The sequence below is a fragment of the Heteronotia binoei genome, chromosome 1 (assembly GCF_032191835.1).
Source record: "Heteronotia binoei isolate CCM8104 ecotype False Entrance Well chromosome 1, APGP_CSIRO_Hbin_v1, whole genome shotgun sequence".
NCBI classification, from domain to species: domain Eukaryota; kingdom Metazoa; phylum Chordata; class Lepidosauria; order Squamata; family Gekkonidae; genus Heteronotia; species Heteronotia binoei.
The window spans coordinates 3,034,438-3,062,434 of record NC_083223.1 but is presented as its reverse complement, the minus strand read 5'-3'; the positions used below and the strand labels follow the sequence as shown (position 1 = coordinate 3,062,434).

General features: G+C 43.8%; 1 protein-coding gene and 1 non-coding gene across 2 annotated transcripts; one reads left to right on the top strand and one right to left on the bottom strand.

Annotated features, from left to right (window-relative positions):
• The first annotated feature begins 11 nt into the window (after window positions 1-11).
• On the top strand, window positions 12-27,353 carry LOC132589979 (cytochrome P450 2K6-like). Its single transcript, XM_060262824.1, has 9 exons — window positions 12-200; window positions 3,354-3,516; window positions 5,624-5,773; window positions 8,253-8,413; window positions 12,493-12,666; window positions 19,113-19,260; window positions 22,957-23,141; window positions 23,982-24,123; window positions 25,640-27,353. Exons 1-9 carry the CDS (start codon window positions 18-20, stop codon window positions 25,825-25,827), a joined length of 1,494 nt encoding a protein of 497 aa, XP_060118807.1. The 5' UTR covers window positions 12-17; the 3' UTR covers window positions 25,828-27,353.
• TRNAM-CAU (transfer RNA methionine (anticodon CAU)) lies at window positions 4,469-4,541 on the bottom strand. The gene has a single exon. It is a non-coding gene; the product is annotated as a tRNA-Met (tRNA).
• Window positions 27,354-27,997: the final 644 nt, after the last annotated feature.

Below are 27,997 nucleotides of genomic sequence, written 5' to 3'. Positions count from 1 at the left end.
AACCAGTTTCTTTGAGCATGGATTTAATGGATTCTGTATCGTTGTTGTTCCTATTTGTCCTCACAGTAGTATTGGTTTTCAAAAAGAGCAGCTTCTGGAAGACTAGTGGCCGAAATCTTCCCCCAGGACCAAGGCCGTGGCCACTCATTGGAAATCTAAACCTCTTGGATTTGAAGAGGCCTTACAGAACCATGCACAAGGTAAACCTTTTCTGTTCTTTCCATGCTACTCATGGGATTCATGTGTTATCTTGAATTCCTTGTCAGCCAGATAGCACTACAGCTGTTCCCTCCGAAGTAAAGGCAGCAACATATATGAAATTTAAAAAAAAAATCATAGACATATTTGCTTTGCTCTGACTTCTTTTCTTTGTTGCAATTGTTGTGTTTGTATGCTTACTGCTACTAGATGAGTGCCGGGAGCAGAGAGGAGAGGGGCTGGCTGGCTAAAGAATAGGCTTCCGGATTGAACTGTGACCTGATCCTTGCTCTGATCTTTACTCTCATTTGTTCTTTAATGATATAAAGAGAAGTGGGAAAAACAACTGGGAAGGAATGACTAGGCGTACCGACGACCGTCAGCTAGTAACAATTGTGTAGCTGATCAGTACCTTGATCTCAGACGCTATGCAGCGTCAGCCTTGCTTAGAACTGGGACGGGAGACCAATAAGAAAGTCCAAAGCATCTATGTGGAGGCATGCAATGGCCAACCATCTGTGTTCATCTCTTGCTTTGAGAACTCTAAGAACTTAAGCACATAAGAGAAGCCACGTTGGATCAGGCCCATCCAGTCCAACACTTTGTGTCACACAGTGGCCAAAAAACCAGGTGCCGTCAGGAGGTCCAACAGTGGGGCCAGAACACTAGAAGCCCTTCCACTGTGCCTTCCCCCAAGCACCAAGAATACAGAGCATCACTGCTCCAGACAGAGAGTTCCATCAATATGTTGTGGCTAATAGCCACTGATGGAACTCTGCTCCATTTATTTATCCAATCCCCTCTTGAAGCTGTCTATGCTGGCAGCCGCCACCACCTCCTGTGGCAGTGAATTCCATCTGTTAATCACACTTTGGGTGAAGAAGGACTTCCTTTTATCAGTTCTAACCCAACTGTTCAGCAATTCCATGGAATGTCCACGAGTTCTCGTATTGTGAGAAAGGGAGAAAAGTACTTCTTCTTCTACCTTCTCTATCCCATGCATAATTTTGTAAACCCCTATCACAGGAGTGGCCAACGGTAGCTCTCCAGATGTTTTTTGCCTACAACTCCCATCAACCCCAGCCAGCATGGCCAATGGCTGGGGCTGATGGGAGTTGTGGGCAAAAAACATCTGGAGAGCTACCATTGGCCACCCCTGCTCTATCACATCATCCCTCAGTCGACGTTTCTCCAAGCTAAAGAGCCCCAAGTGTTTTAACCTTTCTTCATAGGGAAAAGTGCTCCAACTCTTTAATCATTCAACTTGTCCTTTTCTGCACTTTTTCTAATGCTATAATATCTGTTTTGAGGTGTGGTGACCAGAATTGTACACAGTACTCCAAATGAGACCACACCATTGATTAATACAGGGGGATTATGATACTGGCTGATTTGTTTTCAGTTCCCTTCCTAATAATTCCCAGCATGGCGTTGACCTTTTTTATTGCAGTCGCACACTGTCTTGACATTTTCAGTGAGTTATCTACCATGACCCCAAGAACTCTACAGGGTTGCCGTAACTTGGCTCTGAGCTTGCAGCACTTTCTACCACCAGCAGCTGATCAATGGGGAGTATGCAAAATTATAAAAAAGGAATAGGGGAGTTCAGAAGACATGTCAGGATTATATTACACTCTATGTTTTGCCATTGTCTTCAATGGTCCATAGGGTATAATGAAGTCAAATATTCAGGAATAGCCAAATATCTCCTGACTCAGATCCAGGCACCGAATTTGATATTCGGAGATATTCATCCCCCATGGACCCTCAGCAAAGATTCCGCATGGGCCTCCCAGATGCCCTAATCAAAGCTAAATGCGGTACTATGTATTTTAAGGACTGTCACCTCCCCAAATCTCTAAAGATATCCCAACCAGGGCTTGGTAATGCTACCAAGAAGTCTTGTTGCATTTATTTATCTTTGAATTTATATACCACCTTCAGGACTTTTTTATAGCAGGAATCTTATTTGCATATTAGGCCACACACACCTGATGTAGCCAATCCTCCTGGAGCTTACAGTAGGCCCTGTACGAAGAACCCTGTAAGGAATTCTAGCAGGACCTCCTTTGCCTATTAGGCCACACCTCCCTGATGTAGCCAATCCTCCTGGAGCTTACAGTAGGCCCTGTATGAAGAGCCCTGTAAACTCCAGGAGGATTGGCTGCATCAGTGGTGTGTGGCCTAATATGCAAAGGAGTTCCTGCTACAAAAAAGCACCCCATCCACCTTCTGCGCAAGGAGGTTCAGGGTGGGACACAACTGTGAAGTAATAGCAATAAATGTAATCAGGGGACATTTCTTAGAAAAAGACTTGCTGTTGCTCATTTGCATATGCCACACACACCCCTGACATCACCGGAAGTTGTACTAAATTATATCAGCTCAGCATCTACCTTAAAAAAGCTTCTTGAATTATGATTGTCATAATAAACCTTATTTCCCTTATACTTTTAAAAATTACTTTCCAGAAGCAAGTGGTTTTTTTTGGGGGGGGGAGGTAAAAAAGAAGAAGCACAATAAAATTTTAGAGGTTCTGAGCTCCAATCCTGTAAAATCTTGCCCAAAATGAGGTCTGAATATAATTAATAACAGATTAAATTTTTAAAACAACAGAACATACAACCATCTCTAGCGCCCACCGATGTCTTCCATTGGTGCAGGCATAACAACTAATCACAAAGCCATTGCAACAGATACCAAGATGGTTCCTGAGGACAGTTCATTAGGGCATTTTGGGTAGGGGAGGCTTCAGGTATCTGCTGACTCACCAAAGAACTGATAAAACAGCTCCGTCTTGCAGACCCGGTGAAATGGCACTATATCATGCAGGGCCCTGATCTTGAGAGGGAGTGAGTTTTACCATGCTGGGGCCAGGACAAAATATGCCCTGGTTGCCACTTAGTGGACATCTTTCGGGCAGGGGACTACCATCTGATGTCACTCAGCAGAGTACCCTCACAGTTATAGAAATATCTTTCTCTCTTGCATCTGCCTGGCCCTTTTTTTGTCAAACGTCTGGTGTCAGTTTTAAACATTTCTGCTCAACCAGGCATTTTGTGCATAAAGGGATACTCAGCTGGTGTTTTCGAGTATGCTGGCCGCTATCCCGAAGACCTGAACTGTCTTTTTCACTTTGTAAAATTACACGTCAGTTATCCAAGCGGTATGGTCCTGTCTTCAGCATACAAATGGGACTCGAGACGGTTGTCGTCGTGTCGGGCTATGAGACTGTAAGGGAGGCCTTGGTGAATCAAGCAGATGCCTTCATGGATAGGCCCGTGCTCCCAAAATCTGAAAATCTGCCAGGAAACTATGGTGAGTACATCTCTTTGGAACCATAGGTGCTCTTGCTTAGTTGGGTATCACCGTTTGACATTTCCCTAAAAGATATACACAGTTAGACTAGAACTAGGCTGGCTTATTCTACGGCTTGAGAGTACTGTACTGATTTTTCCACCCTCATGTGTAGATTTGAAGGCATTAGAAGGTGATAATGTTTATCTGTATGGAAAAATATTTTTTTTGTCAGTTTCTGCAGGCCAAATAACTGTTAAAGGCGTAGGCAAGATTGAATATTTTACTCCAAGTATTTTCCAATGTGGTGTCAGCAACCCTATTTATGACCCCACCCTCTCTGCTTCAAGCTTGTTCCTCGCTCTTCTGGCAGTGTGGTGTATTGGTTCAAATCCACACTTGTCCCATGGAAACTAACTGGGTGACTTTGGGCCACTCTCTCAGCTTTACTTACCTCACCCATTTGTTGTGAGGAGAAAATGGTGGAGAGGAGAATTATGTCAATTGCTTCGGCTCCCCGTGCGGGGAGGAAGATAGGGTGCAGATAGATTAAGCAAATAAACAAATCCTTCAGCCTGGAGCCACTTTTAGGATTAGCTGCTCCGCTAGCTGGTTGGAGACAGAGCAATGGTGGCAGAGTGGACAAAGGATGAAGTGGTTGCCGTGGTGACTGTCCTCAGGCTGAGGACCTATGGGTTGCGTTAACAACAGGATTGTTGATCACATGAAGACCTTGGTTCTCTCTCACATGGAATCAGAGACAGATCTCAGGTGACAAAACTTCATCCCCATCTTTTTACTCAATGAGTGGAGGGAGATGGAGCTGACAACATATGGACATATGAAGCTGCCTTTTACTGAATCAGACCCTCCTGGGTCCATCAAAGTCAGTATTGTCTTCTCGGACTGGCAGCGGCTCTCCAGGGTCTCCAGCTGAGGCTTTTCACGCTGACTTGCCTGGACCCTTTTTAGTTGGAGATGCCAGGGATTGAACCTGGGACCTTCTACTTATGAAGCAGATGCTCTACCACTGAGCCACCATCCCTCTCATATATATGAACATATGAAGCTGCCTTCTACTGAATCAGACTCTCGGTCCATCAAAGTCAGTATTGTCTATTCAGACTGGCAGCAGCTCTCCAGGGTCTCAAGCTGAGGTTTTTCACACCTATTTGTCTGGACCCTTTTTAGTTGGAGATGCCGGGGATTGAACCTGGGACCTTCTGCTTCCCAAGCAGATGCTCTACCATTGAACCACCATCCCTCCCCTACATAGCTCTTGATCATATGAAGACCTCTCATGTGGTTCTCTGCCACAAGAAAACAGGAACAGAGCTCAGGGTAGCAAAACTTCATTCTGGCCTCTTTACTCTATTAGTGGAGGGGGGATTCTTGACCCTCAGCCCTTAATTTTACTCAGAAACTTGCCAGAGGGGAAACCACCCCCCTTAAATGTTACAAATTTAGCTATATGTCGCAGTGGGGGGAATCTTGCCCATCCTTTCTACTGTACTAAGGTGGCTTCTACCCCATGTCCTCCCACTCTATTGAACAAAGTTGGAAGCTTTCCCCCTAAGGAGTCTTTCTCCAAATTAAGTGTTTCTTCCTCTGGAGCAGCAGCCACTGAAGTTGGACAGAGCTTCCTTAGGGTGGAGGAAGGCTCTTTGGAGGAGGGTTGGATCCACCCCATTCTGCAACTCATCCTTCACTGTGGTGCATGGAAGAGCGCACCAGTAAGGAGACGTGGGAGGGTTTCTGTGGAGAGGAGATAGAGACACACAGCAAGGGGAGGGACGGTGGCTCAGTGGTAGAGCATTGGTAAGCAGAAGGTCCCAGGTTCAATCCCTGGCATCTCCAAAAAGGGTCCAGGCAAGTAGGCATGAAAATCCTCAGCTTGAGACCCTGGAGAGCCGCTGCCAGTCTGAGAAGACAATACTGACTTTGATGGACCAAGGGTCTGATTCAGTATAAGGCAGCTTCATATGTTCATATGTTCACCATGTGCATCTGTAAACAGAAGAGACAATGCATGTCTTGCAGGACCGCCTTCTATGCACCTTCTGTGTTTTGTGAAGAGAAGCCCATAACAGTCAGCCAGATCTTGAACCAGCCCTTTGCTTCCTTCCAGGAATTGTCTTTGCTCATGGTGAGAACTGGAAGGTGATGCGGCGGTTTATGATAACCACGTTTCGTGACTACGGAATGGGCAAGAGGACCATAGAAGACAGAATTGTTGAAGAATGTCATTTCCTAATCCAGAAATTTGAATCCTACGAAGGTGGGTTGTCTTCTAAGAATATATCTGCAAGTCACAGTGTAAACTGATTTTTGTAATCATGCACTGTCATGTCTTTCCCCCAAAGAATTGTAGTTTGAGGACATTTGTTCCTTACTTATTGACTTCTAAAACTACAGTTCCCAGAATTCCCTGATGAGACACAATTATTATTAAACTAAGTCCGTAGTGTATAAAGGCTATGGCTCAGTGGAACAGCCTCTGCTTTTCATCCAGAAGATCTAGGTTCAAATCCTGATCTCCACTTGAAAAGACCAGGCAAAAGGCGATATGAAAGATTTTATGACTGACACCCTGAAGAGCCACTGATGGACCAATGGCATATTTCAGTTCTTATAGCATTCCAGTCCTCTTTAGTGTTTCTTAATCAAAACAGCCACAAGTATAACAGAACTTCAGGAAGGAAGGAAGGGAGGGAGGGAAGGAAGGAAGGAAGGAAGGAAGGAAGGAAGGAAGGAAGGAAGGAAGGAAGGAAGGAAGGAAGGAAGGAAGGAAGGAAGGAAGTAACTTTTTCAAATACAGTTAGAATGTGAGCCCATCTGACCTTATATCTTGAAGAGTAAAGTGATTTCAGATGCCAAATGACAATAGCAGATGTTGATAATGAGACAGAAAACCGAGGTCTCAATTCAGTACAAGAATATTCATTATCCTTAACTGCATTATCAGATGCAGTTCAGCAGTCTCTCTTCCTAATCTCCCTTTGAAATTCCTCTGCAAGAAAACTGCTATTCTTAGGTCCGCAACAGAACGTCCTGGAAGATTAAAATGGTCCGTCACTGTTTTTTTGAATGCTGTGGTTTGTAATGTCAGGTGTATGTCCATTTACTCTCCTGGACTTTTGTAATGGTTTGTAATGGACTCTTGTGGTTTGTAATGTCAGGTGTATGTCCATTTACTCTTTACATCCTTCTGGACTGAATCCTCCTGGACTGAATCGAGACTTAGACTTCTTGTCCCATTACCAATGCTGATATCGCCACACCTCCTGCCCCTCTGTATATCACACATAATCCAATCAATCCTGCTATTGCCATTCACCTGCTATACCCATTTGGCATCTGAAACCACCTTTATAAAGTTTGCAAGAGGGGACACCCGCAAGAAGTTTGTGGGGAGGGGACATTCCCCCACCTTTGCTTCCCTTCCTCCCCTCCCAGGGAGTTTACCCTCCCATCCCTTTCTGTCACCTGCTGTAGTGAAACAGACCCAGATCAAACATCCGTGGCTGTGATGAGGGCCTGGGAAGTCCCCCAAGTTTGTAAAAAGATCTGTTTACCCTCCATGTATAAGTAAGTATCTGCACAGAAGGAGTATTTTTGATATTAGATATATAGGTATCTCTAGTACCCGATGTTACATTTTATGGCACACATAACAAATGAGTTCAACACCTCTGGGCTAGACATGGGGAGGCCAAACTGTGGCTCGGGAGCCACATGTGGCTCCTTCACACATATTGTGTGGCTCTCAAAATTTGACCAGCTTGGAAAAGGCATTGGTCTCTTAAAATCACTCCTCTGAGCCAAGCCAGCCAGCGGCTTGGAGAATGCATTTAAAGTTAAAATTGCTTTCTTCCCACCTCTCCCTCCTCCAAGCTGTTTTCCTTCCTTCCTTCCTTCCTTCCTTCCTTCCTTCCTTCCTTCCTTCCTTCCTTCCTTCCTTCCTTCCTTCCTTCCTTCCTTCCTTCCTTCCTTCCTTCCTCCCCCTCCCTCCCTCCCTCCCTCCCTCCCTCTCTTCCTTCCTTCCTTCCTTCCTTCCTCCCTCCCTCCCTCCCTCCCTCTCCCTTCCTTCCTTCCTTCCTCCCTCCCTCCCTCCCTTCCTCCCTCCCTCCCTCCCTCCCTTCCTTCCTCCCTCCCTCCCTCCCTCCCTTCTTCCCTCCCTCCCTCCCTCCCTTCCTTCCTTCCTTCCTTCCTTCCTTCCTTCCTTCCTTCCTTCCTTCCTTCCTTCCTTCCTTCCTTCCTTCCTTCCTTCCTTCCTTCCTTCCTTCCTTCCTTCCTTCCTTCCTTCCTTCCTTCCTTCCTTCTCAGAGATCTGACAATTGTGTTTTACGGCTCTCAGACATCTGGCATTTATTCTATGTGTCGTTTAGATTAAGCAAGTTTGGCCACCCCTGGGCTGGGCCGTGAGATGGTGACAAAGGTGTTCTCTCTCCCTTTGTTCACCCTGAGTATTGTTTCACGATTTTAAAAAAAGAATTAAATGAAATGAATTAGTATATACATTGATGGACATACCAGATACTTGGTGAGAAAGAGGGTATTAAAAAGTCAAATGCTTGCTCAAATATATGGGAGGCCTGAAAAACCAAGTTAGCATCAAGCCTATCAAGGTGTGTTAGGAGAAGAGGAAGGACTGCATGAAGCAGACTGGGCCCAACTATCAAAATAATATCCCCTTAATATCAGAATAGCAGTGAGGCTCTTCCCAAAGTAAATGCAGGCTTCTTCTTTTTGTATAGGAAAGCCATTTGAGGCCACTGTTATCATGAACGCTGCTGTTGCCAACGTTATAATGTTCATATTACTGGGCAAACGATATGAATACGAAGATCCCACTTTTGTACGACTAGTGTACTTGGTCAATGAAAATATGCGACTTAGTGGAACTCTCGGAGCCATGGTAATCTAACCGTTGAAAACTAGTTAAAGAGCTGTTCGGTATTTTGCTACCTATGGTACAGGTAGGGCTATGTGGGCCTGTCCATGAGAGCTCCTTCAGTTGTCAGGCCCCATGGGGGCTTTGGCTGTTGACTGGGGGGGCAGAGAAATGGAGGGGTTGACATCGCATCGATGGTGTGACCCTCAAGACCTGAAGATAAATCATGTCTCCTGGATTGATTGGAATTATGATAAATATTTTAGTCACCATCTTTGCATATCAGATTGTGATTTTAAATGTTGATGGTTTTATATTTGTTATGTGTATTTTATTATTGTGACCATGTTATAACCTGCCCTGAGCCCATTTGTGTCCAAGAATTCTCTTTGTAGTTGTTTCTATCTTCTCACAGTAATTTCCCCTGTCTTGTAGCATTTAGCAGAGACTGCTAGCAAAAATAGTCACTCCACCTAATCTTTATGTTTCCCATCTCCATATTTCCCGTTCCAACAAAGCTCATTCTAAAATCGACAAAAATCATATTCAACTATCCTATTTTTTTTTTTTGCTCATTACACCCTGAGTAGGTTTCAGATATGCGCAAAACTAACCATTTACCATTTATAAGTCTTAGCTTGCTTTTGTTTTCTCAATACATTTCAATCCAATATTAACAAGAATAATATTCAGTTGTGCTTTTTGCTCATTACTGTCAGACCCCGGAGTCAAGGAACACGCAGGTAAGTAACTGAGTCTTTTATTCCAAGCATCATAAGGCAATACAACGGTTTGCTGAAACTAACGTCACAGCTCACAGGCACTTCATATATACTCTCGATCGACTGTTATCAGTTCAAGCAAAGTGTGGCATAAAACGTGGCAATTCTAGACCCCCTCCCTCCACTACTGCATTCCAGGTGCACTATCTATTTATTCCTCCACTCTCCTCCAGCTCATGACCTTGGTTGCCACATTGACAAGCTGCTAAGATAAACTACTAAGGGATACATCCATCCATCCATCCTGTCATCCTAGGCCAAGCCCTAAGTGATTTGTGTATGTAGCTTCCTTGACTAAGACAATTCACTTCCTGGCAGCAGGGATGAACAACAACAACAAAAAGTTAACTTTCCCCATAACTTTAATCAACATTGGAATGTTGTGGGCACATTTATACTTTTCTAAACGCCTGGACTTTTGAGTCCTAATTCTCTTCATTCTTCCAGTTCTCTTAGTTACCAACTGTCTTTCTTACAACTTGTTGTAACTGTCCTAAATGTCCACTGTCAACCTTCCTCCAACATTCCGTCAGCTCTCATTGGCTGCACTCTAAGAGAGGCAGAAGGGGACCTGTCTGCCACAACCTTACTTGGAGGTGTAAAACTACTTTCTTCAGGCTGGGCCTTAGAGGATGAGTGATTGATCTTGTGGTTTGAAGATCATAGCTTTCTTGACTTCGACTTGCTTGACTTGGCCTCTTGCCTTTGACTTTATGGCGCCCTAGAGGCCCTCCCACCCCACCCAATAAGGAGAAGACTCAGCGCAGGGGGATGAAGTGAACCCACATGGTGGAAGCAGCGTATGTCAGGTGGGCAGCCCGGCTGAGGCACAGCCTTTATCAGAGCCAGGCCTTGCCCCACCTGCTGGGACGGTGGCTCAGTGGCAGAGCATCTGCTTGGGAAGCAGAAGGCCCCAGGTTCAATCCCCGGCATCTCCAAAAAGGGTCCAGGCAAATAGGTGTGAAAAACCTCAGCTTGCGACCCTGGAGAGTCGCTGCCAGTCTGAGTAGACAATACTGACTTTGATGGACCAAAGGTCTGATTCAGTATAAGGCAGCTTCATATGTATGTTCATATGCTCTGGTCTTGCTCCCTCATCCATTTGAGAGAATTGGGGTCGGTGGGTGCTAGGAGGTCTGCCTTCCATACTGCTGGGGGAGCAGCTGGTGGAAAGTGTGCTGCAGGGCTTCCCCTCCTCCCCAGCGGCTCCTCCATTCCCTCCTGACTTTCCCAGTGTAGGAGGACGAAAGGTGTAGAGCCATGGGGGGCCCAGCCAGCCTGCCATCCCGAGGTGACTCAGGCTTGCAGGAGGCGGGGATGGGGCGGCTGAGCAGCTGGTGGACCTGGAAGTGGTTATACCCACTAGGGATGGTGGGAGCGAGTGGCTCAGCTTGATGGGTGGTGGAAGGGAAGGGGGCAGGAAGCATGCCTTGGTCCTGCTCTCAGCAGCCATGGGGGAGGGTAAAAAGATAAAGGTAGTCCCCTGTGCAAGCACCAGTCGTTTCCGACTCTGGGGTGACGTTGCTTTCACAACGTTTTCACGGCAGACTTTTTACGGGGTGGTTTGCCATTGCCTTCCCCAGTCGTCTACGCTTCCCCCCCCAGCAAGCTGGGGACTCATTTTACTGACCTCGGAAGGATGGAAGGCTGAGTCAACCTGGAGCTGGCTACCTGAACCAGCTTTCACTGGGATCGAACTCAGGTCGTGAGCAGAGGGCTCCGACTGCAGTACTGCGGCTTTACCACTCTGTGCCACGGGGCTACCTCATGGGGGAGGGTAACATGAGGTAAATGGTTTCTGAGAAGCTGCCCCCACCCCCACAAGTTGCATGGGGAGCACCCAATTTGGCACCACTGATGACTGGATGCCCTAGGCGATAGTCTAAGGTTGCCTAACGGGCATGCTGGCCCTGATTATACTTTTGCCTAACCTCTTTCCCCCTACAGATCTTGATCCTGATTTTGCTGTGCCCAACAGATGTGTTGTGTACCCCCAACACTCTAGTTACATCAACGTTCTCTTGACTCTAGACTTTTCTTGGTTGCCCATTTGCTGGGTTTGTGTGCCTTGGGCACTTTGCACATGATCAAATTAAACTTTAAAAACAATTTTGCACTCCCTTGTTGCAGAGTGTGAACAATCAATATCAAAATACCTCCCCCCCCCCCTCCATTGCTGGCTGAAAGTAAGTAAGTTCAGAAGTCCAAGAGTTGCATTCATTTCTAGAAGAGGAAACTGCTTCAAGTGTGTAGATCAGAAGTGTCAATGTCTGGCCCAAAGGTCCAGATCTGGCCTCCCCAGGGCTTTAATCAGGTCTGTGGCTCTTTCCCCTCCTCCCCCTCCTGTCCTCTGAGGCTGCCAAAGTTCCCAGTTCCTTCTGCCTTGTATTTGTCAGCTTCCGCAGGAAGCTCTTCTCGGCTTGCAAAGCTGCAGAGAAAATGCAGAATGGATTTTCCATTAAGGTTTCTGGGCCCAGAGAGACTGGTCCGAGTAGTCTATTTGGGCCCAGACATCAGAATGGAAAATCCATTCCACATTTTGCTTTCAACTTTGTGCTGCAATGTATTTCAATGGAGTGGAGCTCAAATAGTTTCACTGTGCATACTTGTATGGCCAGTTGAAGCTGTTGCTTGTTGTAGTTGTGTCTTTGCTAATAAAGGGTTGATGCTTTGAGACAGCTTGTCTCTACTGAATGGACCTGAAAACAGGTGCCTAATGAATACTGTAACCTGGAAACCCACAGCCAAAGGGGGATATTACACTGGAGAGCCACTGCCAATCTGAGTAGACCCGAGGAGGGGGGAAGAAACTTGCAATGCCCAGCCATTTAAAGTTTTCCTAGGCTCAGAGTATTTTATATTTTTAGTTTCTGCCGTGATCCTTGTGCTTTTTCTTGATATTGTATTTTTAAAACAGTACTGCCAAATCCCATTGTTTCCTCACCTTACCATTAAAAAAAATTCACAAGAGTTTTAAGTGTGTTTATATTTGAAGTAAAAAAAAATTAATATCTTTAATTGTGTTTGTGTCCTTTATAAAGTTTATATCTCCGTTACCTGGCATTACATTTTAGGACATGCATGGCTTGGCCCCGGAAAGTCCCATTTATGTTAGATCTGGCCTTCATAACAAATGAGTTTGACACCCTGGGTGTAGATCAGCTGGGCTGGATCACAGAACACAGCATTACACTAAATATGGGGTCCTTTGGGGTCAATTCTCTGAGTCAAAAAGAGCAAATGTATGTTAATTAGAAGTGCTTTGAAGTCTGCCTTGGGGCTTTCTTCATATTTTCTCTTCTTATATATTCTTCTTTTTAGATCAGCAGCCTGTTTCCTGTGCTGGGCTTTCTTTTTGAGAGTCACAAGGCATTCATTAAGAACATTAAGGAATTGCACGCCTTCACACAGGCCACTTCTGTAGAACACCTCAAACAACTGGATGTGAACGACCAGAGAAGCTTCATCGATGCTTTTCTAATCCAACAGCAAGAGGTAAGTCTGCCGATAACCATAGGTGAACTTCTCTCAGCCACTTATTTAAGGTCTCTTTACATGTGAATGCCCATCCAGCTGGCCAGGAATCCCACTGTGAGGCAGGGGGAGCAGCACATCAAACTAGCTAGGATTTCCCCAGCAACCGTACATGTATTACAGGAACAAGTACTTGAGGGGCTGTCATATAGAGGATGGTGTGGAATTGTTTTCTGTGGCCCCGGAAGGTAGGTCCAGAACCAATGGGTTGAAATTAAATCAGAAGAGTTTCTGGCTCAACATTAGGAAGAACTTCCTGACCATTAGAGTGATTCCTCAGTGGAACAGGCTTCCTCGGGAGGTGGTGGGCTCTCCTTCCTTGGAGGTTTTTAAACAGAAGCTAGATAGCCATCTGACAGCGAAGAAGATCCTGTGAATTTGGGATAGGTATTTGTGGGTTTCCTGCATTGTGCAGGGGGTTGGACTGGAGGTCCCTTACAACTCTATGATTCTATGATCTTGAAAATGCAAATAAACCAAGATGGTGGCTGGCATATAGACTTCAAAAAGAAAGAGGAAAAGGGACCATGTATTCACTGTGGGATGAAGAAAGAACTGAAAAATGTACTCATAAAGAATTGTTCCACAGAAACTCTGTGGCCGTTATGTTTCCCAGCCCAATAAAGGAACACACGGGTAGATCCTGGAGACAGAGAGATAAAACTAGACAGCTTATTAATAAGAATATACCAGTACTGATAGGAGAAGTCTGAGCCCACAGGGTGCAAAGAACCCCAGGACATCCCAAACTCCTCAGAGAAGTGAAGGGTTGCAGACCCTCTTGTACTACCAATGATGCATGAATACATTAAACACTCAAACAAACACTATTGAACCCAAAATAAGGCCTCATAGTTCTGGCAACTTCTCATTGGGAGACCCTAATGGGAGGGGGAAGCTTGGTGAAACCAGATTTGTTTCCCCTCCCAGGAGAGATGCTCTGATACCCTAGAAGGGGCAATAAAGTATACTGTTTTCCTGTTTTCCTGCTTTTTGATCTCTGGACCATTTGGTGACAGTCCAGGCTCTTCTATTGGAATGTAGATTGATGCCCACATCAATGTATTGCAAGGATGTTCTGTATCTCTAAATTGCCCTGTTTCCCAGGACATATGCCTTCCTTTATGGTGTTGCTAGGAAACCCAGAGCCTTTGTGCCGAATGTGGAATCCCCCCCCCCCTTTTCTTCCCAACCAGGGCCAGCTTCTAAAGAAAGATTCTTTTAAAAGGAACTATTTGCCTAAGCATTCCATCTCACCTATTCTCCTACATTTTTCATTCTTTGCTACTAACTATTGCTACAAATCAAGATTGTCATAACTGGTCTATTGGTAGTGATAGGAAATATCAAAATGAAATGTCAGAATGTGCTGGATCAGTATCTCAGAATTGAAAATAATTCTGGAATTTTTTAATTATATATATATATATAAACATATATATATAATTTTTTAATTATATATATATATATAAACAGAGACTCCTCTGGAAGAACAGAAACAATATTTGAAAAACAAAAAACAAAGGTGGACTACTTTAAATACTGAACAGAGAAAAACCTTAAATGAAACAATAACAATCAGATAAATCACAGAAGTAATTAAAAACCAGAACAAAGAAAAATCTCCAGAACCTGATGGTCTTCCCATAGAATATTATTTAACATTAAATACTCTTTGCTACTACTTTACAAACAAGTTATAAAAAGAAGCTAAATTACCTGACTCTTGGAATGAGGCTTTATTGCCCCTAATACAGAAAGAAGGTACAGACCCCAAAGAGGTGAAAAATTACAGACCTATTTCGGTACTGAATATAGACTATAGGATCATTGCTTCTGTTCTAGCTTCTAGGTTGATAAAGATACTTATATAAATAATACATCAAGAAATATTCTTTTAATATAAGACTGTTAAAGTTGGAAGGACAAAACCTTAAACTAGCTGGCATGCCTTTCTTTGGTATCAAAAAGCAGCAAGTCATAAGTATTTTAAGAACCAATTCCAAAATTGGGGGATTTTTTACACAAATGACAAATGAGAAACAATGCAAGGACAACATTAAATATCTTGGAATACTACAAAGCACACAAGTAAAAACGGCACATATTTTTGGATGCAGAGAATGCTTTTGACAATGTGAACTGGCAATTTATTATTGAACAGCTGAAAATTATGCAAAGCAGAGATAAGTTTATACAGATGGTTCAAACTAAGTATACTGAACAAAGTGCCAAAGTATGTATAAATGGTAACTTGACAGAAAAAAAAAATTACTATTGAAAAAGAAACAAGACAAGGATGCCCTCTATCACCACTCTTATTTATTCTTACCCTTGAAGTGTTGAATAATGTGATCAGATGAGATACGATAAAAGGAACAACAATGAGAGAAGAATATAAATTACAAGCTTTTGCAGACAATTTAGTATTTATTTTAGAAGAATCTATGGATTCGATTGACTACTTAAAATTTAACCTACAAGAATTTGGTGCAATGGCAGGTATGAAAGTTAATTACCAAAAAATAAAAATCATCAAAAAAAAAAACATGATAAAGACTTCTATCCAAGACCTGGCTGAAAAAATCAGAATTTCAAGTTAAAAAGAAGGTTAAATATTTAGGAATTCAATTGACCAACAAACCTAGTTCTTTTCTGGAAGACTAGATTATTTAATGGAATTCAGAAAGACTTGGGGTGGGGGTGGGGGAGGAAAGATCTGCATTTATCTCTAATGGGAAGAGTAGTTGCAATAGAAGAAATGAACATTTTTGCCAAAATTAATTTTTCTTTTTCAAACTATTCCAATAACTTTAAAACAAACCTTTCAAAACCTCAACAGAATAACCTCCAAATTTCTTTGTCAGGCTAAAAACCACACATTAAACTTAAAACTATGCAAAACTTTAAAGGTAGAACTGGGTTTGCATGACCAGATTTGGAATCTTACTATAAAGCTTGTATATTAATTTGGATTAGAAAATGGATGAAAATGGAAAATATAAGACTGTTAAAGTTGGAAGGACATGACCTTAAACTAGGCTGGCATGTCTTTCTTTGTATCAAAAGGCAGAACGTCATAAGTATTTTAAGAACCAATTCCAAAAACCTTTATTGGCATAACTATTTTAAGAACCATTATATAAGAAGAGCCTTGATAACTCCTTGGCAGAGAATGAGATACCAGATATATGACAAGACTTGGTTCTCTCTATTGGAAGTATTTACCCAACCAAATTTACTTCAAGTCAAAGAAATAATTAGATATGAAATATGAATGATATGAAAGAAAGATGGAACATTGAAACCATTAGACACCATAGAAGTACAAAATACAACTTAGAGTTGATGGTCAAAAATACAATTTCAGTCAAGATATTCAAAAGATAAATCTCAAGGATTTTATACAGAACAGACTTCCTCTGACAAACTATTGCTTGATTTAGAGGAAAAGTTAATAAAGAAAATGTATACCTTTATTTTCCAGATAAAAACTGAGAATGAAGTTGTAAAAGATTGTATGATGAAATGGGCACAAAATATTGGTCATAATATAGAATTGGATCAGTGGTTGAAGGTGTGGAAGGTTAATGTAAAAATAACTAAATCTGTTGCCCTCAAAGCAAATCTGTATAAAATGTTTTATAGATGGTATGTAATGCCAGCAAAATTAGCTAAAATGTTTCCAGGAATGTCAAACGTATGTTGGAAATGTGTGAGTTGTGAGGGTACCTTCTTCCATTCGTGGTGGTGTAAAAAAGTGATGAACTATTGGAAAATGATACATGAAATGTTGCAACCAATATTGTCTCTGTTGTTGCCTTTTAAACCTGAACTGTTTATGCTGAATATGTTGCCGGAAACTATGGATAAAGATATTAAACATTTGATTTTACATATAATAACTGCATCCAGGATAACATATGCTAAGTATTGAAACTCCCACAAGAGAAGAACTCCTAGCAAAAATTCTGGAAACAGCTGAAATGGACATTCTGATTGATTTATTGAGAGAGAACAGCAAACAAGACATTTAGAAATTTTGGCTACCGTTATATAACTGGATCAATACAAATGATTGAACTGAATTTTTTTCAATGGTATAAATCAGGAGTGGGGAACGTCCAGCCTGAGGGCCGTTTATGGCCCTCGAGATCACTTGGTCGGGCCCTCAGGGATTGTGGGCAGAGCAAAGCCATGTGGAGGCCTCTACAAAAAAAGCCCTGGACCTAGGCAGATCCAGGGCAGGTCACCGGGTGTGTTTGTGCCAAATTAGACTCTCCCCCCCTCTGCAGAAAAACAATTATTGGTATTAATTTTGATGGCCAATCATTCCCCCTTGGTGGAGCACTGTTTCTTAAGTCGATAATTTTGTATGGCCCATGAATGATGTTATAAATATCCAAATGGTCCTTGGCAGAAAAAAGGTTCCCAACCCCTGGTATAAATGAAACTCTTCTGAACTTTAAGCTAATTAATGATAGAAAAATTGTTAACAGACTTACAGAAAGTACAGTAATTTTTGATGAAATGATAGTATAATCATATTATATTACAGTAAAAATTTGCAGAGCTATAATGCTGATGATATCTGACCCTCCAATTTCCCCCTTTCTTTCTGTTCCCCTTCCCCATATTTAAACTCAAGAAATATAATTGAAACTGAAAAAATTAAATATGCAGTGCAAATATTATTCCATTGCCCAGTTCCCCATTTGGCTTTCTGTTAAATCTCTGCAGTAAAATAGTAAAAGAAAAAAACTAACAGACTAAGAAAGAAAGAAAGAAAGAAAGAAAGAAAGAAAGAAAGAAAGAAAGAAAGAAAGAAAGAAAGAAAGAAAAAGAGAAAACTGAGCCACATGCCTGCCCCTTTAGAATTAAAATCCTTATTCATTTTTCTGTGTCCCCCTCAACAAGGGATTATGGGGGTAGGGGGGTGGGCTAGTGATGGTCTCTTAACAGCTGCAATCTTGGATCAATCAGTCAAGGTGATTCAGCAATGTGGGTTTAGTTAAAGTTAGTTTGCCTTTGGAATTTTTGTGGTGGACTTTTTGTGATCGTAAAATAAGAGTAAATGGATGTGAGGAAAGGAGTGTGTAGTATTCCTGGGTGCAAACTTGATGTCATAGGAAACTGAAGCACGACACCAGGGCTGCTAACAGACAGCCAACTCAGGGCGGCACCAAGCCAATCCGGAAGTGAGCCAGCTGGAAAAGGAGTGCCCGGGAGCGTCTCAACAACCCACAGAAGAGGGACAGGCCGCAGATGCCCTGGGAAGCATCTGGAGTGCTCACGCATCCTGCCCACACCCCCCCAGGCACTTCCCGGCAGTGTTTCCTCTAAACTGAGTTAGCGTGAGCTAGCTCACACATTTTTAGCCTCCAGCTCCCACATTTTTGTCTTAGCTCGGGAAGGGTGACCCCAGAGCACAATAATTTATGCAGCTGCTCACAACTTTAATGCCCGTAGCTCACAACTTTAATACGAGTAGCTCATAAAGCAGAATTTTTGCTCACAAGACTCTGCAGCTCAGAGGGAACATCGCTTCCCGGCTGTCCAGATGGCCGTGGAGGCACCTCAGAAGAGCCCTATCAAAAAGGCACCACTTTTTGAGTCAGCTCCTGTTAAATTGTGGACAGCTTGGGGCAGGATGGGGATAGCAAGCAGATGTGTGCTTGTAGATGCGCTTTTTAGATCCTCCTGCCTGCCGTCCCCGGGACGGCTTTAACCGCCCATCTGTAAGCAGCCCAGGGTTACTTAATTCTGTTGGACACCGAAGGCATCGGATCTCAACATGGCAGCTGCCATTGGTTGCAGTTTTCTCTAGATAGTCTTTAAATTTCTTCCCTCCCACTCGCCAGATTCTTTGCTCCCTGTTTTTTCCCTATAATTTCCATGCTGCCTTCTCATCTATGGAAAATATGCACACTGAATTAGGAAGATGCCCCAAGGATCAAATATACACATCCCTCTTTGACTGCCTTATTCACCGAGAACCCTGAAGTTGGAATATTCCAGGGTTTCAACCCTATTTCTTTATTTCTCCTCGCGGTTTGGTGTATTGCAAAGATATTGTCTATGTGTAGTTGGTTCTCTTCTAGGGCTGAGGGGATGCTCAAGAAGGCTGAAGATATTGGAATTTATCATTAGCACCAAATTGTTTTAATATGTTTTTAATTGTTATACTGTTTAAGGTTTTAATTAGTTAATGCTCAGTATTGTAAATGTTTTTATTGTTGTAAGCCTCCCTGAGCCTGCTTCGGCAGGGAGGGCGGGATATAAATCCAATAAAATAAATAAATCCGGGCTTTCCACCCCCAAAATCCTAAGGGCCCTCTTGGTTTTTATTTTGCTATGTATTCTATTTATTTCATTTAAAGCATTTCTTTCTTTTTTTCACATTCTAGGAGAAGAACAGGAACCAGAGTAATGTATTCTTCCATAATGAAAACCTAAAGTGTGTTGTGAATGACTTATTTGTTGCTGGCATGGAGACCACTTCGACTACCTTGCGTTGGGGCCTGTTGTTGATGATAAAGTACCCCGACATTCAGAGTATGTCCTTTCCTTTGGTGGGTTTCCGTTATTCTAGGAATTTGTATTCCAGTTATACATAGTGGTGAGAATGTAAAGAACTCTCGGGTTGCCGTTGGATGCTGCCTGACCGAAGGAGAACAGGAAACACCAGTGAGTAGAGTTGCCACGTCTGTGTTGGAAAATACCTGGAGACTTTTGGGGTGGATCTGGGAGAAGGTGGGGTTTGGGGAGGGGAGGGGCCTCAGCATGGGACAATGTCATAGAGTCCACCTTTCAAAGTAACCATTTTCTCTAGGGGTGTTGGCCTCTACCAGCAGGAGATCAGATGTAAAAGCAGGAGATCTCCCGGCCTTATTTGGAGGCTGATCAACTGCATGACAAAACACTGCATGTTATTGCTTATCTTGCATGTATTACTGAACACGTCTGCGTGTACTTTAATACATATATTAGTATTATGAAGATAATAGGTACAGCCACAATACACAAGCACAATATATAGGCTCAATCTGCAAGATACAGTTATAAAAGTCCACAATAAGAATTCTAGTCAGTTTCCAAATTTCTGGTCTGTTTCTTGTGGTGGTTCTTCTTGTGCTCTGCAGGGGAGCGATAACATGCCTCCTGGGCTTGATACAAAAATGTGTTTCAGGACAGTCTCCCTTTGTCAAATCACCCACTCAGATTTGGAACTGAAAAAAATAAACATTATAGAATACTATCGATATAGTCATGGTACACCAAAAATGAATTTCCATGCCCACTGCACTTAACAATGAGCCAGTTTGGTGTAGTAGTTAAGTGCGCAGACTCTTATCTGGGAGAACCGGGTTTGATTCCCCACTCCTCCACTTGCAGCTGCTGGAATGGCCTTGGGTCAACCATAGCTCTGGCAGAGGTTGTCCTTGAAAGGCAGCTGCTGTGAGAGCCCTCTCCAGCCCCACCCACCTTCAAGGGTGTCTGTTGTGGGGGAGGAATGTAAAGGAGATTGTGAGCTGCTCTGAGACTCTTTGGAGTGGAGGGCGGGATATAAATCTAATATCATCATCATCATCATCATCATCATCTTCTTCTTCTTCTTCTTCTTCTTCTTCTTCTTCTTCTTCTTCTTCTTCTTCTTCTTCTTCTTCTTCTTCTTCTTCTTCTTCTTCTTCTAACAAACTTACACTGCTCTGACAATTCACTTTCATACATAAGCTTCTCCGGGGTGAAATTCTAGAAGGAGCTCCTTTACATATTAGACCACACACCCCTGGTATAGCCAATCCTCCAAGAGCTTACAAGGCTCTTTTTTTGTAAGCTCTTGGAGGATTGGCTACATCAGGGGTGTGTGGCCTAATATGCAAAGGAGCTCCTGCTCCTGCTAGAATTCCACCCCATTCTTCATAATACAGGAAGTATCGGTCCTCAAAAACATGAAATCACTACTAGTCACTAAATAAGGCAAAATGCCCACACCCGCTGTGCTGACCCAATACATCTTAAAGGCATAGAACATACAACAAACGCTTTAAAATTATTATACTGAATTGACACTGCAATTCCATGTATTTCAAGTCATTTTGGGCGCAACCACACGGACTATTTTATCCAATAACGACATTGATCAGTTTACAGAACTGGCAATTACAAAAAAACAACTTAATTCCACGGCGGCATTTGGAGAAATAGTGTTAAACTTGTGCATAAAGAAAGCCTCCTTTTACAGTAGCAATTCCTGTGAATCATAGCGATTGTATTTACGGTGGCTCAGTGGTAGAGCATCTGCTTGGGAAGCAGAAGGTCCCAGGTTCAATCCCTGGCATCTCCAAAAAAGGGTCCAGGCAAATAGGTGTGTAAAACCTCAGCTCGAGACCCTGGAGAGCCACTGCCAGTCTGAGCAGACAATACTGACTTTGATGGACCAGGGGTCTGATTCAGTATAAGGCAGCTTCATATGTTCATCCCTATGTTCATATTTGTGTCTATGAACTCTGTACTCCACAGCACATTGTATATCCTTTATGTCACGCCGTTTCTCTATCCAATGCTGAATGATATGTGCTCACCTGACTTGTCATTTAACCCTCGAGAAATGTTCAATATATAAATCTGAGTGGGTGATTGAGCCTACATATTGCACTTGTGTATTGCGGCTGTACCTATTGTCTTCACAATTCTCATATATATGTATTAAAGTACATGCAGACATGTTCGATAATACATGCCAAATAAGCAATAACATGCAGTGTTTTATCACGTGGTCGCTCAGCCTTGCGCTGCTAAGTTTCATATTCATGCAAACTCACCTGGAGGCTGGCAACTCTACAACGTTTCCTGTTTTCCCCCAGCTGGTATAATGCTGAAAGCAGAACTGCTCAAACTCTTCATGTTTTCAGCCTCTGGAGCTTGTGCACCTCCCTCGCTGAGTTTACTTTCTATTAGCATTGCCAGGTCTGTGTTGGAAAATACCTGGAAACTTTGGGGGTGCGTCTCGGAGAGGGCGGGGTTTGGGGAGGGGCCTCAGCATAGTACTGTGCCATAGTGTATACCCTCCAAGCAGCCATTTTCTCCTGGGGAGCTGATTTCTGTCAGCTGGAAACCAGTTGTAACAGCGGGAGTACTCTAGGCCCAACCAGAAGGCTGGCAACCCAATTTTCTATACTGTGGTGCTCCTCAGTGGAAATAAAGAGGGCATCCCCACATAGGTAAAAGATGGAAGACTCTCACTGAACTGTTTGGTGTAGTGGTGTAGAATCAGCTTGGTGTAGTGGTTAAGTGTGCGGACTCTTATCTGGGAGAAACGGGTTTCATTCCCCACTCCTCCATTTGCAGCTGCTGGAATGGCCTTGGGACAGCCCTCACAAGAGTTGTCCTTGAAAGGGCAGCTGCTGAAAGAGCTCTCTCAGCCCCACCCACCTCACGGGGGGGGGGGGGTGGGATGGTAAAGGAGATTGTGACCGCTCTGATACTCTGAGATTCAGAGTATAGGCTGGGATATAAATCCAATATCTTCTTCTTCTATATGAAATACCATGTTCTGAATTCTTTAATCATAGCATTGTGGTGTAATGTTTAGAGCGTCAGCAAACTAGGATCTGAGAGACCAAGGTTCAAGTCCTCACTCTGCCATAGAAACTCGCTGAGTCACCTTGGGTTGGTCACATAATTTCAGCCTAAAATACTTCACGGGGGGGGGTGTGTGTCATGTTTTTCACTCATTGCGGGACTGAGTGTGAAACTGTGAAGTTAATTTGGTCATGTGATATGCCCTTCTGACTTACGATGACCCTCCAAATTAATGATTGCCTCCAAGCATCCCCCTCCTCCCTCCCATAATTGACTGCCTTGCTCGGGTCTTGCAAAACGAAGGCTGTGGCTTCTTTGTTGCGTCAATCCATCTCACGTTGGCTCTTCTTCTTCTCCTGCTTCCTTCAACTTTTCTTCTGGTTATTGAATTCTCCAGAATGTCTTGTCTTTGCATCATAGGGCAAAGTTGCATCGTATGTCCAATTCTAGCAAGAATTCTGGCTTGATTTTATCTAGAGCCCACATATTTCCCTTTTCGGTGGTCCAAGGTATCCATAAAGCTCTCCTCCAACATCATGATTCAAATGAATCAATTCTCCTTCTGTCAGTTTTCCAACTGGCCAACGTTCACATCCATACATAGCAATGTGGAATACCATAATAAGGATACCATCGTAAGAATTAAGAAATGTTTCATTTTCTCAGATAAGGTCCAAGAAGAAATTACAAAGGTGATCGGGTCTGCTCCACCTCAGATTGAACATCGGTCAAAACTGCCCTATACAGATGCCGTAATCCATGAAGTTCAGAGGTTTGCGAACATCCTTCCTATAGCCCTACCACATGCTACCACTGTGGACGTCACTCTGAAAGGCTATTTCATTCCAAAGGTGATGAGTCTGACTTAACTCCATTAACCTGAAAGTCTTAGCTCAGTTCATATTCGTTCCCTACAACACTTTACAAAGAGTCTGTTCTTCAGATGCTGAGGAACTTCAGAGCCAGTCATTTAAACTACATGTAATCCCCATTCACTTCAATGGGAAAGGTCAGAACACACAGCTGACCCATCCATGAGGCACACCTGGGCTATATCCCGGGGTACCAGAGTTGGAGGGGCATCACAACCAGTCCTGTTACCAGCATCAAGATCTGTCACAGTGGGCAACCTACTCCTTGTCTCTACATTCCATTGGGTAGTTGGAATTCAGAATAGTTGCCAGGTCCCAATGGCACACTGACAGGGGTGGGAAATTTCCAGGAGTGTGGAGAAATGATGTAACACGCCTACATGGTTTTGAGGCAAAACTCTATGGTCAAATTAGCTACAAATCATAGTGTTTTGGCCAAAACTAGAGTGTCGTTGCCTGACATCCTTGAAGTGCTACATCAGTTCTGGGTCATGTAGGCACATCATGGTTATTTCTAGCTTCTCAGAGGTAAGAGGGGGTTATTGGGGGGAGAGGAGCACCTGAAAGTAGAAGACCCCCTCCCTGGCCTGGGAGTTCTGGAAACCCTAGAGCTCAGGCTGGCCAGGGAATTAGGGTGCTTTTCTAGGGCTGATTTTGCCTTAGAATCCACAAGTGTTGAGAGGTATGACACCATCATTCATAGAAGTGTGAGCAGCGGCAGCTTCCCCATAGCACATGCAGAAGGAGGAGGGAGGTGGCCCTTTCTCCTTGATGGACCATCTTCATTTCCTTCAATAATTTGGCTCTATCACTTTGCAGGGAAGGCAAGTCATTCCATTACTGTACTCTGTGCTGTATGATGAATCTCAGTGGGAAAAACCCTTGAAATTCTATCCGGAGCACTTCCTTGATTCTGAAGGAAAGTTCAGAAAGAGGGAAGCCTTCATGCCTTTCTCTGCAGGTAACTCATTTTTATATATATCACTGTGGGCTTAATGAATAGATCAGGTATCCAAGTCCATTGATTTGGAAGAACGTCTTCCCAGGTAGCCATTTCTCACTTTTTATCTCAAGATTAGCGTTATGCATTAGTACTAGAACAACGTCAGAGACCAGTGAAACCTTTAAGCCCAACAATGTTTTATCCAAAGCATGAGCTTTTGAATGCATGTGTACTTCTTCAGAAACAACATGTGTGCACACGAAAGGCCATTGCTTGAATAAAACTTTGCTGGTCTTAAAGGTGCCACCGGGCTCTAACTTTGTTCTGCTGCTTCAGACCAACACGGCTGCCCATCCAGATCTATGCCTTTGTCCTGTTAATCATCGGGTGCGATCAGACGGGGATTCAGCTGTAGCGGCCTTTTGGCTTTGAAGAAGTCACCCCAGATTGAAGCGTGTCGTGGTGATCAAATGAAACCCATGACTGGCATGGGCTACACGCACATTGAGAGGAGCACTCACACAGCTCCCGCACATGCAAGATGCGTACGTGGCACATCCAGGCTGTTCAAATGACCAGAAACAGGCCATGAAGGCGCAGCAAGGAGTTTCCTACTGGGAAGTTCCCAGTGGCTGTTTATTCCATTTCCAGTTCATCCTTTGATGAGGAAAGGATGACCAGGGCAGATGCAGGGCTTTTTTTGGGCAGGAACTCCTTTGCATATTAGGCCACATGCTCCTGATGTAGCCAATCTTCCAGGAACTTACAGGGCTCTTCATACAGGGCCTACTGAAAGCTCCAGGACGGCTGGCTACATCAGGGGGTGTGTGGCCTAATATGCACAGGAGCTCCTGCTAAAATTCCACCCCTATAGCCAATCCTCCAAGAGCTTACAGGGCTCTTAGTGCACGGCCTACTGTAAGCTCCAGGAGGATTGGCTACATCAAGGGGGTGTGGCCAAATATGCAAAGGAGTTCCTGCTAGAAAAAAAGCCCTGTCTGTGACATAAGGCTGCCAAGCCCCTGGTCTGGGGGGGTTTCCCCCACCCAGGAGGTTCCCAACCCACCATCCCACATTGGGCCAGTGGGGGGAACCTCCCCCTACATCACTGGCATGATGATGTCATCATGCCGGCAATGTTGCGCAGCGGCCCTTCTAAGCGTTTCTGGGAAAACGCTATGGTTTTGCCGGACGCTCTAGCCATTTGGGAGGGGAAACTATGGCACAATAGTACCATGGTGCTAAAGTCCCGGCTGCAGAACACAGGGGACTTGGCAACCTTACACACACACGTGCTGTAGCCAATCCTCCAAGAGCTTGCAGGGCACTTAGTACAGGGCCTACTGTAAGCTCCAGGAGGACTGGCTACATTATGGGGGTGTGGCCATTATGGGGGATATGCAAAGGAGTTCCTGCTGCAAAAGAGCCTTGCTCACTATATTGTTATGTACTTCAGTCTGTCTTCAGATTTACTTCTTTGTACATTATGGGAAATTATAAAGCATTCTTCCCTGCCCCATCTGCATTCTCACAGGTCGGCGAATCTGCGCTGGAGAGATCCTGGCCAGAATGGAGCTCTTCCTCTTCTTTGTGAGTCTCCTGCAAAGGTTCACTTTCCAGCCAGCCCCTGGGACGTCTACAGAAGACCTGGACCTGACCCCAGCAATCGGGTTCTCACTGTCCCCGATGACTTACAGTTTCTGTGCTTTGCCACGTTCTTAAGATCAAACGATGCTTAGCTCCCCTGTGCACCCCACCTTCTTTCCTGCGCTTTCCTGCCAGACAATTTCAGACTCAATGCAAAGGGACTATGCTTTGCAGAGGAGTCAAACGTATTTGTTGTGAAGACTGGATGCGGTATAAATGTCACTTTGTCAGGCCGGGCCACGTATGCCTTAAAATGTAACACGAGGGACTAGAGGTATTAACTTTATAATGATGATCTCAGATGCTGAACGGCAATAGCAGGCATGATAAGATTAGGTGTGATACGCGGAGGAGGAGTAGGCATGGAGATATCAGCATTGGTTATGTGACAGGAAACCTAGGTCTCCATTTGGTACAGGAGGATTCAGTCTAGGAAGATGCAAATAATAAATGGAAATAACCCTGAACAAGTGAGCAATGACTCATGGAAGCACAAACTCTGCCACAAATTTTGTTAGTCCAAGGTGGTACTGGACTCTTACTCTTTCTACTGCTATTAGAAACCATATTCAAAAAACAGCTGGGGGACTTTTTAACCTTCCAGAACATTCGGCGGGGAGGGCTTGATATAAATGCGAAATAAATAAACAAAAATAAATTTAGTTGCTGTCCTAAGAGTAGCAGTTCTTTTACCAAGGAATTTCAAAGGGAGATTAGAGCGACATGCTGAATTTAAACTGATAATGAAGGTCACGTCAATGCATTCTCCTGGACTGAACTGAGCCTTAGGTTTCTTCTCCCGTTACCAAGGCCTGCTATTGATATTTTGCATCTGAAATCACTTCACTCTCCAAGATATAAGGACAGATGGACTCATGTTTTGGCTGCATTTTTAGAAGTGAGCAGTGATTCATGAAGACTCGTGCCCTGCCATGGGACTCTCTCTCTCTCTCTCTCTCTTGTGGTCTCTCTGATTCTTTCCCTCCCCTCCCTCTGAAGAAGTGTGCAGGCACACAAAAGCTTACACCTTGAGTAAAATGTTGTTCTTCATAAAAGTGCTCTGAGATTCTCTGTCTCTGGATCTTTCCTTCCCCTACCTCCCCAGAGGAGGAGGAAGGGAGGAGTTGGCTTTTTTTCTTTTTGGATCCAGTGGGGCATTTCTGCAGACAGAAGGATTTCCTCCTACCCAGCATGACTTGGGCAGGAATCCCATTTTACTCAAGAACGTTTGAAGCCTTCCTCTGATGCAAGGTACGTGGAGGAGGGCTTCAGACGTGGCTGAGTGGAGTGAAAAGATACAACAATGCTTTTCTCTCAGGGCCTACCTGAAAAGATGAGGGCCAGGGGGCTGAGATGCCTTGACAATTATGGTGTTGGAAAGTGGTCCGGGTGCCTCTCTGATTTGGAAGAAGCAGAGAAGATGCTTTTTTGCCAGATACTGTTACCCAAATGGACAGTCTCCTGATTATTTTTTTGGGGTGTGGGGATGTGTGTGGAGGTGGATTTAGAGACAGAGCAAGAGGCAGGTAACTCATGAGCTCCACCAATGTTTGTGGGGATTGTTCCCTCAAACTGTTGAAATAAACCAGGCTTAAGTTCAACTGGAACTGCCTTTCTGTTGAAAGAAGCAGCAAAAGGCAAAACACACATACAACGGGGGAAATGCTCTTAAAACTCACAAAAAGCTTGCTAAGGAAATTAGGGAGCAGCAAGGAAAGGAACGTGATTTGGGGAGAAGACGTTATATTTACTGATCTTGGAGAGCGTGTTCCATGGAGGAGACAGCAAAATGGACAGCGACTCAGTTGTGAGGTACAATACCAAGCACAGACACAGAGTTCTGGGGCTGGGTGCCACTTAATATAGCAAAAATGTGCCCTGAAACAATCCGATGTGTGTGCCTCAGACACAATAGTAGATATGTCAGAGGAAAGACAATGATTTGAGTGAAGCTTGATGTTTTTGTCTGGGGCAGAATATGAGAACTGAATGAGGGAAAGTGGGTGGAGAGAAAGTGTGACCAGATCAGGTGCTGATGAGATTAGTCCAGGTGAGACAGCCTGTTCTTGAGAAACCCTATTGCATTGGTGATGAGTCTTTTCAAGGTGGGGACGAGGCCGTTAGCCAGTCAGATACCTTGAGTTTCCAAAATTGTTACCCAGACATGTCTCTCTGGCTTGCCACTTTGCAGGACTCTGGCTGGCATCCATTTAGTCCCATTTGAAACCAGACAGTAAGAACATAA

Excerpts from the sequence above, each read along its gene's own strand:
- LOC132589979 (XM_060262824.1), top strand. The coding sequence starts at position 18 with ATGGATTTAATGGATTCTGTATCGTTGTTGTTCCTATTTGTCCTCACA. Across the intron at positions 5,774-8,252 it reads GAAATTTGAATCCTACGAAG|GAAAGCCATTTGAGGCCACT; the intron begins GTGGGTTGTCTT and ends CTTTTTGTATAG. Across the intron at positions 23,142-23,981 it reads AAGGCTATTTCATTCCAAAG|GGAAGGCAAGTCATTCCATT; the intron begins GTGATGAGTCTG and ends ATCACTTTGCAG.